The sequence below is a fragment of the Pocillopora verrucosa genome, chromosome 9 (assembly GCF_036669915.1).
Source record: "Pocillopora verrucosa isolate sample1 chromosome 9, ASM3666991v2, whole genome shotgun sequence".
Lineage (NCBI taxonomy): Eukaryota > Metazoa > Cnidaria > Anthozoa > Scleractinia > Pocilloporidae > Pocillopora > Pocillopora verrucosa.
In genome coordinates this window covers 1,994,440-2,011,225 of record NC_089320.1, presented here as the reverse complement: position 1 = coordinate 2,011,225, position 16,786 = coordinate 1,994,440, and the positions used below count along the sequence as shown (strand labels likewise).

Below are 16,786 nucleotides of genomic sequence, written 5' to 3'. Positions count from 1 at the left end.
AATTATGAAGACATGATTGATCACTGATCATTGCTTATACATACTTAAGCAGTTGTGAAATTTAAGCCTGAAAAAAAAAATTAAGGCGTAAATTTCCCAACTGCTTAAGTTGTGTATAACAACTGCGATGATCAATCATGTCTTCATATCTTTTTCTCAAATATATGGTCTTTTATATAGTCACTTGCATCTTCACCATCTATGGGTATATTACGAACTCACAACGTGATCAGCTCCCAGTCAGCTTGGTAGCTCAGTTGGTAGAGCACTGCACCAGTATCGCAGATGATCAATCATGTCTTCATACCTTTCTCCACAGTTCAAATATATGTTCTTTCATATATTCACTTGCATAATCTAATTATGTTGAGGAAAGCCATATGTATTCCACTCCCCAAAGTGGAAGGCAATAAAAAGTTGGCCTTTGGTTAATTTGTAAACAAAAACCATTTTTTTCTCTTCTGATGCGATGACATTAACTTTACTTCCAGCTTTCTTCCCTGTGAGAGTCCTCTTGAAGTATTGCACAACTTCCCGCTCCGTCAGGCCAGAAAGAATTGAAAGCAGCTGTTTGACGGGTCTCAATGAAGAAAAGGAAATTGTTCCCGCCTTTTTGTTGGCGCTAAAAGACACGAATGGCTCGGCAAAGCCCTCTGTAGACTTAGTTACTCTTAGTAACACGCGAAAAACCTCGTAGGGGATGTCTCGGACAATTTCGCTTTGGAATGGGTTCCTTACCCGTCGTCGTCCGGCAAGACGTCTGTAAATGGCCTCCAGCCATAACCTGGACTCCAACCTCATGATGGTGCCCACTTGAATCTGGGTGTTAAGGATCTGGGAGGCTTCTACAGGTAAACCTGCAACTCTTCGCCGACTTAGGTCATACAAAGGGACAAGCATTGACACGCCGGTGTCGACGAAAAATGCCAGCATCTCCAACCTCCTTTAGGCACTCTTTAATTCTTGCGATCAAAGTGACCTCTTCATTCGCTTCTTCTTCGACATCAACGTCCATTTCTTCGTCCCTTGCAACCATTTCGAGCACTTCTTGTACTGAAAAATTAGCCGCCATTTTGAAATTAGGCGCCAATGCCGCGGATAACCGCTGAACAAAATGAATGGCGAACTTGAGCGATTTTGAGTCACTCTGTGCCCACCGTGTCATGATTCAATTTTTTATCGATCAACAGGAATGTATTGAAAAAATTTAAACGTTATAATGCAGCTACTGAAAAAAAAAAGACACAAATTGTTTGTCAGAGAAAAAAATTAATTCAAAGTAGGAACAGGTAATTTTTTGAGATATATTAACACAAGGGAATAGCTGATTTGAAATCTGGCTCTATTTTTCGTCACTTGAAACTAACAGTCTAAAAAAAAGAAACGTTTAGATTGAATCTTTCCTGTTTTGCACCCAGATTATAACCTATCGATAGGTTTGAGTGTCTGTTCACTTAAAGAGATAGATATCCTCTGCAATTACACCAATGTTATTTGAAAAACTTTGAATTTGCATTTAGTTTATAAACATGTGTTTGCGAAATTAATTGTCACCCTTGAAATTAAAAGTCAAACAAACGAAAGACAGTGTTGGCCGATAAAATTTTAGCTAACGGAGGCTCAATTTGTGCTGAGTTTAGCCACTCAATTTTCCCTGACAGATCTTGACCCATTTGGTGAGCACTATTCGAGGCTATCAGAGTGTTCTGTTTAAGGTCCGTAATTTATATAGACATACCTGAATCACTGATGAGGCCAAGAGCTTTTGATTTTTTGTAGTTTCCACAAACGTGGAAATAGGAATTGTCCTCTGTAAATGTCACTTCCTGACATGTAGTCCAAAATATACGTTCGACTGATGGTATACTGTGTTGCCGTTTGAGAATTGAGCGTGGGATTTAAGTGTTAATTATAAGCTATTCAAACAGCTTTGCACCTGCTAGCAGCTGCAGGAGAAAAAAACATATCCTCGCTCGTAAGCCATCATCTTTGCCATCGATTGGTTCAATAATATTAAGGAAGACTTTAGGATAAGAGTTGTAACCTGATCACAACGTTGTTGCATAGTGATATTAAGAGGTTACTACATAGCTCATTTATTTGGATTTGTGATGTGCACCTCGCCATTAACAAGGATGACTTAGAGATTTTCTTTGAAAGAGTCACTAGTACGTTGATGACAAAATTGTCACCATAATGTTATTATTTAATATTACTGGGTGATCGTCGTAATTTTCTTAATCCGAGGTTGGGGAAGAATTTTTTGTTATCAGAATTGGTAGGAGTATTTTCAAAGTAATTTTTTGTAATTTTTAAATCTATTCTATTCCCAACCCTTTTGTTAGTATACAACACATCTTTATCATCTATTTATTCCCAGCAAAGCAGGTATGAAAATAAATAGTACCACACGTTTATTTTCTTCTAGCGAAACAGAGCATCGCTTCTCTTAAATCTCTGTGTCTAGAATGTTTCTTTCCTTTTCTGCGCTTGTTATTTTATTTGCTGCTTAGAGATTTGGTAGAGATATCAACTGGCACCTTCAGGATTTGCACCTATTCATTAAGAAAGAGCTCGTTCACATGAATAAGTAATTATTTGAAGCTTTGGAGACTATCTATTCAGCCCTTGAATTCGAGATGAAAAGAAACAATGTCCGTGACATGCATTTCAATGAGTCAAATTACAAAACTATCAGTGAAATAAAAAAAAGTTCACATTCAGATCGCTATGAATTTGAGCAAATTTGTACAGTTGATTTCATGTTTTTGACGTGGCTATCAACATCTCAACGTCATTTCAGTGGCCGGGTTTAAAACAATATTGCTACCAAAAAGATAACCATGCTCATCTATTTTCGTTCCTATTTATCTTTTTTTTTTTTCTATTTCTTTTTTTTGCGCCTCGTATAAGTTTGAAGTAAAACCTATCGCAGGCACGCTGCTTTTTCCACTCCCTCCAACGTAATCTAAGTCAGCTGTTAGCTTAGTTCATCTGTAAAGATTATCCGCTTTTTGCAATCTATTTTCAATTATCACTATCTTTGTCTTTTTATGATGATCTAATTTTCATAGAAAGTGGCAAACGTTACTTGGGATATTCATCGAATGAATATTCCTTTAAAAAAGAGAAATTCTTTATCTGTTTTGTGACTTGCTCCTTTTGCTCTTTGGTCCACACCACTTTGTCTCTTGTAACAGAAGGAACTCCAAAAAGAATACTACTACATTTTTCAAAGTAATCCTCAGAACAAGTAACTCCTAGATGATCGCATAACCTCTGCAACGTTTCTCTGGGTTTCAGCACTGTGTTGTGCCCTTGAATATCGATGACAGCATTCCCGTAACGTTCCCTAATGCGTTGGTTTGCAGCCGCTAAGCTGAAATATGACTTAATGGCTAAATCAAGTTCCTCTGTCATATTTACCTGGTGTAAGAGACGGACGAAAAAGAAACAGTTATGTTTTCCTCATAACGGGAATAAAAAATAAAAGCATTTTTGCATTGATTCCTGACATTACAGCGTGCAGAAGAGTGTTCAACCTCGCCCCACCCTCCTCACTGTCCCTTTTCAAACCATTTTCCTCGTCAGAAATGAAAATGCCTTCGTAATCTAAGGGCAACCTCGGCAACGAAAAATGATTTCTTTTTGAGCTGAGATGATGCTACAACTTTTTGTCTTTCACTATCTGCGTCGATAAGTGCGCTAAGGATCATGTGGGAATCTTATGTGTAGGAAGTATAACCTCTCATCATTTTTCTTTTGAAAATCATAATTCCTCTCGTTAGATTTCACATTCCTTTCATTACAGCTGAAACATTTTCATGTTGATATTTAAGAAAATTAAATGCTTGAACCTTCGTGTCCTTCTAACCTACCATTACTCCATCTTCTTTTACGACGTCACGTGACTCTGTAGCGCGGAGCATGATGGTTGCTATGTTGTCAAAGGGGTTTCTGATGACGTGAATGAATTTTATCGGTATCTGGAGAACTTCTTGAATTTCATAGAGGACACTCCAGTGATTTTTATTCCTTAAAGCATTTGCTGTACCACCGCCCTTTTTGTCGCCAATTACCTATCCAATAGGATTAAAACAAATTATTATAAATAATAATTTGCATAAAAGCAAGTTTGTCGTTTCCTTTGGTGATACACACTGGAAGGCCATATTTCAGTTTTTGGGTTAGTGACCGCATTTTGATTTATGTGATCTATAAATGAAAAGATACCCTTCAACGTGGAGTAAATTTATAAAAATAGATGGAACACCTTCCTTGACGCTCTAACCTTTATTCCTTTAAAATATCTTCCTTGCCATAAGCCGGGCACTTGGTAGCTATACCTGACGTTCAAAAGGGAGTTGTTGGCACGACGGCCAAATGTAGCGTCTCTCACCGAAAGTTCATGAAGGTCATAAAACAGTTGATATTTCTTAAAGCTTCTCTCAACCTCTTTTGAAGAGCGGAATTTTCCCTCCCAAGTTCGAAGCACGTGGTATTCATTAGCAATGATGATTTCTGGATGTGCATCTAAGATGGCAGCCACTAGGCTGTGGCTGCTGCGGGGGTATCCAATGAACATCACAAACGTCTCCACTCCATCGTACAGTTTGAAAAGATCTTCTGCTGAGGAACTGAGTGTGGTTGGCACTTCTGAAATCAAACCAGATTCATCATGCTATTCGACTGTTCATATAATCTTTTCTTACTCTATATCGGACTCATGTCCATCGTTCTGACGAGGGAAGTAGAACGACTTGGCCTTATTCTTATACCCGTGGAGTTATAATCAAAGCCTCCTCAAAGACGTTTTAACTTTAATTTAATGTTTGTACAAATGATGACCTGAGCCATATTCGGGGTCCCTCGCATCTAAGAGGGAGAAAATCGAAGGGCAAAATTCGAACGTCTGATGTACTTTTCTCCGTGGGGGACTCAAATTGTTCTCGTTATCCCGTGCTTGTGACAATTACAAATAACACCTCTCTTTATTAGACTACAGAACTCGAAATTCGCCATCTTTCCATAGAGAAGTAAGTATAAATAATGTGATTTTGAAATGGAGTGGGAGATCCAGTGGGGTCGAGTGGTCCGGGCTCAAAAACTGGCCGGGTCACTGTGTTGTGTTCTTGGACAAAACACTTTACTTTCACAGTGACTCTCTCCGCCCAGGGGTACAGATGGGTATGGGCAGATTATCAGGGAAGCCTGATGAAATGTTGGGGGTAACCTTGTGATGACTGGCATCGCATCCAGGGGAGTAATGATCATCCTAGTCGCTTCATGCTATGCAAACCGGGATAAGCTCCGGCTAGATTACCCTCTTGTCTCCAGTACAGACTTTAATCTCTGAAACGGATCATGTGATCTAGAGAATTTGCTAAATGGTGCTCATAACTATCCCGCACACACTGGGGATAATTGAGTAACCAAGCCAGTAACTATTTTACGTTCAGTTCGCCTTTTATGACGAAACTCGATTTCTTTCATTGCAAGATCCATGTTTTAGCATTTGACAAAAATTACTTCTGTCCTGTAATCGCTACATATATATGTATATAGATCAAAACTTTTTCCTTTAGAAACTGAACTTTTGACCTTACTTAGACACGCAAGCTTCACTCTGAAGTCACTACTTACACGTCGTGTTCGAGTGACGTATTTCAATATGGAGTCAGCACAACAACCACTTTTTAATGCTACGCGTATGCAACGAGTTAAAAAAAATTCATTTTCCATCAAGAAAACACACTCGAAGCGTTTTATATAGCTAATTCAGATACAAAAACAGCATGGGAGCTGCGGGGCGCTCTCATCAGAACTCCTTGTTATTTCACCTGCTTTTTGGATGGACTCTTTGTTCTCAGGAAAGTCATTCTTCGTCGGTGAGCACATCTGCAGAAAGATACTGGAAGCTCCATGTTCTGATTTGTTGATCACACAATAAATTACCAACAAGGAACAGATCAAAACTGTCGCATAAAGCAGCGAACATTTCATCTTCAGCATTGTTTCTGAAAATTCAAGAGAGGAGGGAATTCTTTCACAATCATGGCTCATATTTATGGCTTATTATGTGTATGTGTTTTTCCTTTAAATTTACTTCTTATGTTTAGGGATGCGTCGATGTACATAGCAATAGCACATATTTCACAGTTAGTGTCCCAATAGGAGTTCGCAAGGCCGACCGATAGCAGTAGTTCCTTATAACGCAGCTCATGGTTGCCTTGCATCCATACTTTTCTCTCTTCTCAACTTTGCCATCCATTAATGAACGTAAAAGGATGATTTTTGGTAAAGATGAGAAAAATAATCTTGTGTTCATAAATTTCATCTAACGTAGGTACCTCACCATTAGGACTGATTAATCTGAAGTTTCCAGATTATTGATGTCCTTTTAAGAGATTTTCACTGCCTAATAAACGGCTCTCTGGCTGTAGAGCGGAGAATTCCTCATTCTACCATTATTCCATCACTATTTAAATTTCTCTTTGCCGTGAGTTCCATAGACAGCCACCGCGCACGCTATTTTCCGTCAAAACACATTCCCTGACCCTTACCTTTCACTTCTACCCTTAGCACCTCTTCTGTTTCTGCTCAACACGAAGACCGGAGATTCGAAAAACATTGTGAGTTCGCTTTTGTTGAAACCGAGTTAATTGAGAAAAGTTTTCACAATGACTGACAGATTTGTGTCACTGCAGCTGTACAAGGTGCTTAGATACGCCAGTACTAAACAAATATTAACCATTACTTGCCCTTTTTTAGTAAGTAATTAACAGTTGAGTAGTAGGCACTCGAATCATTTTTGTTTCTTTTATCGCGTCTTTTTTTGGGAAACGCTTAGATAGTTGACTAGATATAGGAATCTTAAGAGATAAAGGTAACATTCGCGCTAAAAGCATTTTATTAATTAACCAAATCAAAACACGATTAAGAACTTTGAATGGCGAAAACAAGCAGAAAACAAGAGAAGCCATATGTTCAATCAGAAAAATTGCCGCTGAAATTGCATTTTTTGCTCCAAAGTAATTTAACTTTGTATATAAAGGGAATTCAACGTATCAAACGAGTTCTGTGATCAAAAGGGACACGAAGCCGGCATTTCATTTAATCATGAATCTTATGTTCCTGAAACAATGGTCCCCTACGTCGGAGAACTGTGCGCTGCACCTAAGATTTTAGTAGATTCAACTTGGCAGTTGGCGTGAAAAAAAAAAAAACAACAACAACAACAAAGAAACAACTCTTTACATTTTTTCTTTTTTTTTTTTAACGTACAACTTAGGAAATCGTTAAGTTGGCAACAAAACGAGGCAATAAAATGAAAAGTTGATCCCGCAACTGACAAAGGAAAGTTTATCGTGAAGGGTCGGTTGCTATGCAACTCACGTAGGGGCATCGAAATTACTAAGCCCGTCTTACCCGAGACATTCTGATTTCGCACTCGGACACCAAACCACTGCGCTTCAAAGGACTCATTGGTGAGCTTAGCCATGAAGAAATTCATACGTGACACGTGTCGTGCACACTGCTAAGATCAGCCATGTTTAAAAGAGCATCACATGTTTGCAATTAAAGTAATTTTGATCGTACTGGCCCGCGTAACTGTACGAGACTCTAAAGTCTCTTACAAGAGACTTTATAGCGTCTTATAAAGTTAATAAAAGTCAGGACTGGGACAATAATGGCAGAAAAGGACGTTCCTCAGAGTACGAGACATTTTTATTTACAAACAGAAGGAAAAAGGGCTTGTTAGGGAGTTCATTCTCTTCTTTTCCCAGATAAACGTGTTTTCGGTGTACTTTGCGTAAAAACGTTCTCAAGAAAAAAACAAAACAAAACAAAACAAAGGCGACGTCTGTCTGAAAACACAATTTGCCGTCAGCAAAACCATATTTCGCTATGGTCTGTACAAGAACGGTCGCCATTGATCGCCTTCCCTACACAACAGTCGCTCATGCGCTCAAAAAGCTGTGTAGCTGATGAATCTCCTACTTCTAACACTTTTAGCTGAAGTTAACGAAGGCTTTTTTAAGGTACATTATTTGTTAATGAGGTGGAGGGGGCCCAAAGCGAGGTGGCGGAAAAGGACCTGAGGAAGGAACATAATATCGTGTGATTATTATTGTTACTGTCACCATCATCATCGTCGTTATCATCGTCATTTTCATTATTAACCCTTAACTCCCAAGATCTAATTGTTAATTCTCCCCTCTAGCGGCTACACATTTCCTTGTCAATCAGTTATGACAATTTAGTGTTGGGTCAAGATAACAACTTCTACCTGATAAGTTGGGGTTTTCTCGATACCTGTTTGCTGGATAATGTTGAATATTATAAGGAGAAGTTCCATATTTATCACTTCTGGGAGTTAAAGGGTTAACGAGTACATACTTGTGCACAGATGCACAATTTCAGTCAACAATCGAACCAGCCACGGTTAAACCTTCTCATAAAAAAAGTAAACAACAGCTAACTATTGTTTTGAAAATACAAGGTTGTCTTGAATACAGTAAAATTGGAGGACAACATCTTTCCATCAATTCGTTCATTTATCGATCGGTCAATCACTATTCAACTCTTGTATCCTTTGACTGACAATACTATACTCTATATTTTTCTCTGTCAGTGCCCGTGACACTCCTATCTTCATGTACATAAACAATAGCAGACTCAAGATGTTCAACAACTATATTGCGAGGAGTGACAATGCTGTTACAGAAGTTTGCCAAACACTGCGCCCAGTGTGCAGACTAGAAACCTTGCCAGCGGCAGCACTTACCTCGAGGAGGCATCCCAAAAGGCATGGGAGGAGGCCCAAGAAGACTTGGTATTCCGCTTGTTGGTCCCATATCATTTGGCGGGTGTGGTCTGTTGCCAGGAGGTTGGAACTGTGAATGAGGAGGCCTTGGTAAAAGATTTCCTTGATCTGATGACGGTCCTTGACCAAGAAGAGGCTATGGAAATACGAACAATAAATATTAAATATTCAGTAAACCTGAGAGAGCCTACAGAATCGTTAATTTATCTTTTTTCTTTCTGCAGGCACCTGTTGGACAAATTCCCTCTTCATCATTCACCTGTGAATAGTGCTTTCAGCGCTCACTGATTGGCTAGTCGAAGGTGATTTGCGAGCACTATTCACCTCAGAGCAGCCGAAGAGACAAAATCGCACGTCAGAGATTAATTTACAACCCATTTTTGCTATGTTGACATTCCTTGACTATTCCAGTAAAGCGGTCTGACGAGAACAGGGGCTTATCCAGTAGAGATTTTCTTAGGGTGTAAACGACTCTTTTTTTGAGAGACAAACTTTACATTCAAATTCTACAACTCAGGTCTGCTAAAATACGCAAATCCAAAGAATCTACAGAGCATAAATCTTTTCCCCATTATCCTTTTTGCCACGTGGAAATGAACTTCCCGCAACGTAATGTCTCTAAATGTCAGGCCCATAGTAATTTTGGTGCTGTCCACCTTCTCCAACCCTATGTCTTAGCTACACCCTTGAAAGAAAAATACAAGATTGGGTCTCCTGAAAAAAGAAAAAATAAAACAGACTGTGACACTCTATCAGTACATGATACTGACCTGAGGAGGTGGTGGCATGTTTGGCGGCACAGGTGGCATAAACTGACCTCCCTCCATTGGAGGGGGTGGAGGTGGCATTTGGCCTGGTGGACCAAGTGCACCGGGTGGGGGTGGGGGTGGTAGTTGGTCTGGAGGTCCAGGCATCATAGGCATGCCAGGCATTCGTGGAGGGAACATTCCTGGTGGTGGGAAGCCAGGTGGCATCATGCCAGGAGGAGGCATACCTAGAACAAGAAACAAACCATGATGCAAAATGGTCCATGTACTGTAAATAAAGTGTATGCATGAATAAAAATGAGTTTATCTACCCAAAGGGTTGGCTACAAGGGTAATTATTCGGCTCAAGGTCATGTCAAGCATGCTAAGCATAGCTAATTCCTTAGCAGGTCTGGCCTGAACTGATTTGTCAAGGCATCCTCTGGGCAGGAGATTGAGTTATGGGCAGATCAACCAAGCTCATTATACAGCGCAAGATTATAGACATCTTGAACAACAGGTACACTATAAGCAGCCCTCCTTTACTGCAAAGTCCATTGGATGAGTAAGAAAAAGATCAGTGAAAAATTTGATGTTAGCGCATCATGCACAACTCTGATGGTGAGGCACCTTACTCCCACAGTTCTGCATGGTGCATAGTGAACACTAAGGCTAAAGATGGAAGGAAACTGAGAGAGTGACTGGACTATCAACAACTCCAAGAATTAAACTTAAACTGATATTGTAATGTGCCATTAGATGCAAAGAAGATCACTGACAGTCAAACACCACATAAGGAACCACTTACCAGGAGGAGGCATACCCGGTGGAACAGGTGGCATTGGTGGTGCACCAGGAGGCATGTTGGGCATATTGGGCATGGCAGAAGGTGGAGGTACAGCCATGACTGCAGGGGGCATGATTGAGGTAACTGCTGGTGGTGCTACAGAAGCAGCAGGAACTGGAGGTGCATCTGCAAACAGCTGATGAGGTCTGTCGGCTTGGGCAAGAGGATTCTGTGCTGCTAATAGACGCTCTGGAAAGAGAAGATAAATTGAGAGTAAGCTCATGTCATATCAAATGTGGGGGGGGGGGGGGGGGGAAGGCTCATTTCAAGGTGAGAGGGGTTTACCAAAAATCATTGATGAGAGCCAAAATGCAAATCATATGCTTTACCTCTGATTGTTACTACACTAACAGGAATATTTTCATAGCTTTTGTCCACAGGGAAAAGGGAAGGGGGGTAGGGGGCTTATTATAGGGGTGGAGAAAGAGGGAGGGGGGCAGAAGCTCCAAATAATGGAAGGGGTGACTCTTGGAGAATGGAGGTCAAAGGGCTATTAATGGCTACCAGAAAGAGAAATTGCATAGAGAGTTGATATCGCAAGAGAAGTAAATGTAAAGCAATTTCATCAGAACAACTTTCTAACACACTAACAAGACAATGCACCTAACAAATATACTTAAGTGAAAAATCAAAGTACATTATTTCAACCTTTAAACTCCCAGAAGTAATTACCATGTAACTTTTCCCTATAGTATCCATACATTATACAGCTAAAAGGCAGTGAGAATATTAAAACTCATCAGGTACAAGTTATTACCTTGTTTGAACACCAAATTCTCGTAATCAATTTATAAGGAAATGTGTAGTAACTGGAGGGGAGAACTGATGATCAGATCTTGGGAATTAAAGGGTTAACAAGTTGTGCATGAAAGAAAAGCAAGTTAGAAAACACCCATACCTGCTGCAGACCCATGTCTCTCACCCTTTGATTCCTTCTTAAAGGCATAAGAAATTGTAATTGGTCGATTGCACAAGTACTGCCCGTGCATAGCTTCCATGGCAGCATCGGATGCTTCAAAACTTGCAAAGTTGATGAATGCAAAGCCTTTGGAGTTACCAGTCTCAGGATCCCGCATGATCTATAAGTGTTTAGGACATTCCACGATGAGATATCTCACATAATTTGATTGATTACAACAATATTACATGTACATGTAGCTGGACCACCTGATTGTATATGAGACAATTAAATTGACTGATTAAATGACTTTTTGACAAATTAACTTTAAAATGTAAACAAATGTACAGTTTATCCTGTGCAATTTGTTTTCAAAACTTCAACCACTCCCCAAAAAATATATTCCATTGATTATTGGTACATGTGTGCTTACGATCAGTGGGAGATACTTAACATTGAAATCACTACAGAGACATTTGTGTATCTAGTGATAGCTTATTCTCTAAATTTATTTTATTTGCACAATCAAAGAAAAATGGACTAAAGGAACATGTAAGTTTTTATTATCATCAAAAATGCAAGTTAAAGAGGTTAAACTTATTTCATTGAAATTTATAGTCAGATTATTCCATGGGAAACAAAAACCCTCTGAAATGTACCCCATTCCCAATGTGTGCCTTCCTAGCTCACTTGGTAGCCGGGCCCAGCTAGTACATGTACATGCATCTAGGAGACACTGGTTCAAATCCCATCAAACCCTGAATTTTTTTGCAGGCTTCTTTTCTATAATTGCAGCTCACCCTTTACAATCAATGCTTTACTTGTAATCATTATGCCAACACACAGTTCTAAGTACAAAAATTTAAACAACCAAATATCAATCACCCTTCACGCATTTCTCTTTGAGTAGCTCTTTGCAAGTGGTAACATGTAAAATGCATTACCTTTGGGGTTTGAAGAATAACTCCAAAAGCACTAAATGTGTCATACAGCAGTTTCTCATCAATCTCTGGATCAAGATTGCCAATGAAAATGTTGGCACCCACATCAAGGTTCTTATTGTGCGCTGATGCCTGAAATTCCAAAATAAAGTTGGTTCTTACAGTAGAAACAAAACATGAACTTGACACTTACAAGAACAACTAATCACATCTAATTTCCACCCATTCACTGCATACAGTAGATACAATAACACAACTTGAAGAGATTATCATCTTTAAGGTGCTTCTCTAACAGTGCCAAACAATTAATAACAAAACATAATTATACAGTCAGGCATAATCTACCTTGTTCACTCTAATTGGCTTCCCATATACTTTTATCATGTTCATCACTTTGATGGCATAATCAGCATCCTCTTCGCCAAGGAATTCAATAAACCCATACCCTTGATGAAGCTGGGTGATGCGATCTTTAGGCATGTGCACATTCACTAAAGAAATAGGTAAATAGAAAGTCAAGAATTGAGCTGATGGGCTTATATGGCCATAACTTATCCTGTTTTCTTTAGAAGGAAGCAGATGAGAACATTGTTGATTCTCCTGGATGGCACGAAAGTCCATTGCAATTTATCCCCTGGCATTTTGCTGGGTTACCCTGGCAGTTTGCCTGTGCCCATTTGCACTCCTAAGTAGAGAGAGATGCTGTGAGAGAAAAGTGTTTTGACAAAAAATGCATCACAATAATCACACCAGGTCTGCACACAGGACTTCTTTACCCTGAGTCTAGGGCCAGAGTGTCTCCTACAGAGATCACCTTTATATCAATAAGAATGCATACTGCACATACAGTACATCGTGTAGCAATGATATACAAAATCTCAACCCTGGTTGCTTGGTAGGAGATCAAAACTAACAGCCTTTACTTACCAACTGGTCCAGCTTGAAGAAACAGTTCCCACAAGAGGGTTTCTGCAACTTTTTCATCTAATCCACCCACATAAATTGTGGCATCTATTTGAATTGAAAAGAATAAAAAATGGACATAGTAACATTTGTTTGCTTGTTTTTCATCATTTTGTCATACTTTGAAACTGCATTCAATACTCAACATAAGCACTCTGTAAGCATTGGTTTACTCTGAATTATTTTACAAGAAAAACAGCTGTTCAGTTGCATAAGTAGTTTCAGACTACACCACTGGTCTTGAGAGTAGGGAAGGGTAATAGAAACAATTATTACGTACAGGCAAAAATTGAGTAAATAAAGAAGATTAAGTCTGAATAGGCAGAGAACTTGAACAGTGATCTGTTTAACTTTTAATCCAAATGAGAAAATCTTTGTAAAACATGGGGTTTAGAGCTATTTTAATTGCTGGCAACGAAAAGAATTATAGATCTCGAAAATCGCCGGTCCACAGCCAAAGGGGAAGATCCTGAATTTCCGTTTGTCGTTTCTCGCATTGATCAAAGAAAAGACACAATATTCAAAACTTAAAAAAGGGCACTTTGAGCTTTTAACTCAGCGACTTTTAAGCTTATTCTGTACTAAGCAGTCCTCACGTGAATAAAAAACTCGATGTTCAAACGCTGCAAGTTTATCTAGATCTCAACATGAATAAGATCTCAACGAAATGCAATTACCGTCCTCGTTTCTTGTGTCTTAACAAAGATCACCTGAGCACACTAGTACGACAAGTGAAGAATTCCTGCTTTAACTGACAAAATTCTTTTCTTAGAACGCATAGATTTAACGAGAGCTACATGTAGTGTTTAACAAATCATGATCAAAGGACCAGAAAACGATCAAGCGTTCTTACTACGATAATTGATGCTGTGGTAATCAATTAGTAAATAGGCATCGTAAACACGAGTTGACGAATAGCGTAGCAGAAATATACCCAGTGATATCATAGATACTTGGCATAGGCAAGCCAAATGGCAGAGCCTTCTGAGAAAGAAAGAAAATTCGCACATTACCTTGATTGCGCTCGGCTATCGGTCCGGCCGCCATGCTGAAATTAACAACTTCCCGGCAATCATCGGGGTGAAGATGCAAATAACCGCTGATCAAGAATTACGGGGGATGCGAACAACCGCTGTTCAAGAATACTGCCTAGAAATATCCTAGTAAATTCTAGTCACGCTCTGTAAACGAAAGCAAGGGTTTTGAGTGCTCTTAAATTAGAATAACAGGTTTCGCCCTTGGCTCTACTAGAAAGTCAGACTGAGGCGAGAAGCAATCGACGGAAAAACGATGTGGGGGGATGGGGAAGTAGGCCTCCAAAAATTTCCGCCTAACCTACGTGTAGCCGTTCGCTTCCCACCCCCCCCCCCCCCCTCTCCCCATCAAGGTGGAGCGGAGGCGAGGTGGCTTTCAGGAACACCTCTTGTTCGCCCAGGCTTGGTTGGTCTTGACGGGCACGACTTGCAAAAAGAACTAGGCTACATTCCCAAGAACGTGCGCATTCTAAATGGCAATTGCTTGTACTCAAAAAGCTGCAAAATGTGGCATGTTCCAAGCAGTAATTACCGCAAGTCAAATTTTGACCGAAAGCAGAGAATGTGGGGGGATTGTCTCGTCTGTGAACGATATGTAAAAAGCGCACTCGACAATAGGCAATCGTTAGATGCCACTAAACGAGAGGATCGGCGAAATCCCAGAAGCAATTACCCAATCCAATTTTTGTCGCCCAAAAAACAAGTCCCTTCGTCTAAGTAATGCTCGCCAACTTCGATCGCAAATGGTCAAGAAGCTTTTTCAGCTCGCCGAAGCCATTAAAAAATCCAATAAAGGCCAAGAGGGGCTTTGTAGGACTGTTAAAGAAGGGAAGCATTACAAAAATGGAAAGGGAGCCGGGTAAAGCTGGAAACTTCGTACAGGACATTTGGCAGAAAGATCGAGAAAGTTTGCAGCGATTTAATTCAAATAAATGACCAGCTGCTATCACCAGTAGTGTATCAGAATTGATAAGAATGTTTCTTGTAAAAAAAACCTTTGTTCTCAAAACGGTAAGCGAAATAAACTCTGCCAGAGAGTCCGAGAGTTTCGGACTATCGCACTTAGTGCCACCTCATTCCATCAAACTTAAAATTAATGATACAGTACTTACTGGTCGTGCAACCGGTTTCGTAGATGATATGCAAATTCATCATGTTTTCCAACAGGAGTCAGTTACCATTTCCTAAAATTTGCATTATAAGAAAAACCCTAACCTTCGGCAGGTGCGTTAGAATAATTTTCATTTGTAGTAAAAGTAAGCCTTAAATACCAACGTATTGCACTCTGGCAGTGGCCACACACACGAAACGGAATATGGTTTGAGAAAGACATCACAAGAAATCAAGTTTTTTCTTGAGTCTAAAAGTGGACATTTATTGCTTTATTTGAGGATTCTGTTTGGATAAGGTCAGAGGTTGTTTATCGTGTTACTTTCCTTCATATTTCTTTGCCAATTTTGCCCACAACAAGTACAAAAATTGAAATTTGTTTTGATTTTTTAGCGAACAGTGAGTTGTTGGTTTCATTAAGGTAAAATATTGGAAAAGTTATCGATTTTAACAGAAAGCCAAACTTATTATTTCAGTGATTAATTTCCCTTTTTACTTCAGTTTATTTTCAAGTTCTTTGCATGAAGAGAATGCTCTAGAATATCGTTGGTCAAGAGCGGTTTCTCGAGATTTTCTGAGGATAGTTTCGGACATACCATGCAGTCGAGCGAGTGCATATCCCTCTTACGATGTACACGAGACATAAAGCCTTATTTATGGGGCTTAAACGTCGTTGATGCTGCTTTGAGAAGCGCAATTCAATCACTGTGGGCTAGAGTTGGTACCGAGACAAGTTTGATGCTTACGCGTCGATCAATTCGAAACTTCAACTTCCCTCCCCTGTGAAAAATTAGCTCTTCAAATTCCAACCCCCAAGGCCAAAATTATGCTCAAATGCCTTAAGTTAATTTTTTTTGGAAACGGAAAACTCAGCGATCGTGACTTTTCACACATTTACCGAGCTCTAAAACTCTTCACCTTGCAGACCTTTACTTCTTTAGCCCTCTAGAAAGACTTGACATTTCCGGTTCAAATTCCCCACCCCAGCCACATAAGGTTCAAATTTCCCATTCCCCAGAAACGGACGACAATAAAATATCAGAGGGGGGATGTTGAATTGATCAATGCGTTATTTCTTCGTCCCGCTTTCGTTCGTTTACATGTACTCCCTTTTTGAAAACGTTTGTGTCAGGGGTAAGTATTTGTTACTAAAATGGGATGCAAAACGTGACACCCAATAAGACTTGAACTCGTAAAGGCACTGATCTATTTAATGTTCCATATCGACGGCAGAATAGCTCATTGCTCATAAATTATTTTCCACTTTTGTGTCAAAACATCGCAATATACTTGGTACAGTTTAGTCCGTTCGCGTTTTGACTCCAAGTCGACCTAGTGTAATCTAACGCGACACGATGTGTTGTATCGTGACGAAGTGCTGACTACTGGCGCAAGTGTCAAGTGACAAAATATTCTTCTC

At 39.7% G+C, this 16,786-nt stretch overlaps 2 protein-coding genes across 6 annotated transcripts; both read right to left on the bottom strand.

Annotated features, from left to right (window-relative positions):
- Positions 1-2,464: 2,464 nt before the first annotated feature.
- On the bottom strand, positions 2,465-6,618 carry LOC131791458 (uncharacterized). Of its 4 annotated transcripts, none has more exons than XM_066172307.1 (5): positions 6,564-6,618; positions 5,841-6,017; positions 4,292-4,656; positions 3,879-4,079; positions 2,465-3,426 (listed from the first exon to the last, which is right to left on the bottom strand). In XM_066172307.1, exons 2-5 carry the CDS (start codon positions 6,010-6,012, stop codon positions 3,088-3,090), a joined length of 1,077 nt encoding a protein of 358 aa, XP_066028404.1. In that variant the 5' UTR covers positions 6,013-6,017; positions 6,564-6,618; the 3' UTR covers positions 2,465-3,087. The 4 variants fall into 4 exon arrangements, with proteins under 4 accessions (XP_066028404.1, XP_066028406.1, XP_066028405.1 ...); XM_066172309.1 differs by lacking the exon at positions 6,564-6,618 and adding an exon at positions 6,356-6,458; XM_066172308.1 differs by lacking the exon at positions 6,564-6,618 and adding an exon at positions 6,351-6,457.
- A 646-nt stretch (positions 6,619-7,264) lies between these two features.
- Positions 7,265-14,284, bottom strand: LOC131791414 (splicing factor 3B subunit 4). Of its 2 annotated transcripts, none has more exons than XM_066172694.1 (9): positions 14,236-14,284; positions 13,187-13,270; positions 12,605-12,750; positions 12,263-12,391; positions 11,319-11,499; positions 10,397-10,609; positions 9,598-9,821; positions 8,789-8,963; positions 7,265-8,098 (listed from the first exon to the last, which is right to left on the bottom strand). In XM_066172694.1, exons 1-9 carry the CDS (start codon positions 14,267-14,269, stop codon positions 8,055-8,057), a joined length of 1,230 nt encoding a protein of 409 aa, XP_066028791.1. In that variant the 5' UTR covers positions 14,270-14,284; the 3' UTR covers positions 7,265-8,054. The 2 variants fall into 2 exon arrangements, with proteins under 2 accessions (XP_066028791.1, XP_058964736.1); XM_059108753.2 differs by having other exon boundaries at positions 7,266-8,098; positions 10,382-10,609.
- Between the last annotated feature and the right edge of the window lie 2,502 nt (positions 14,285-16,786).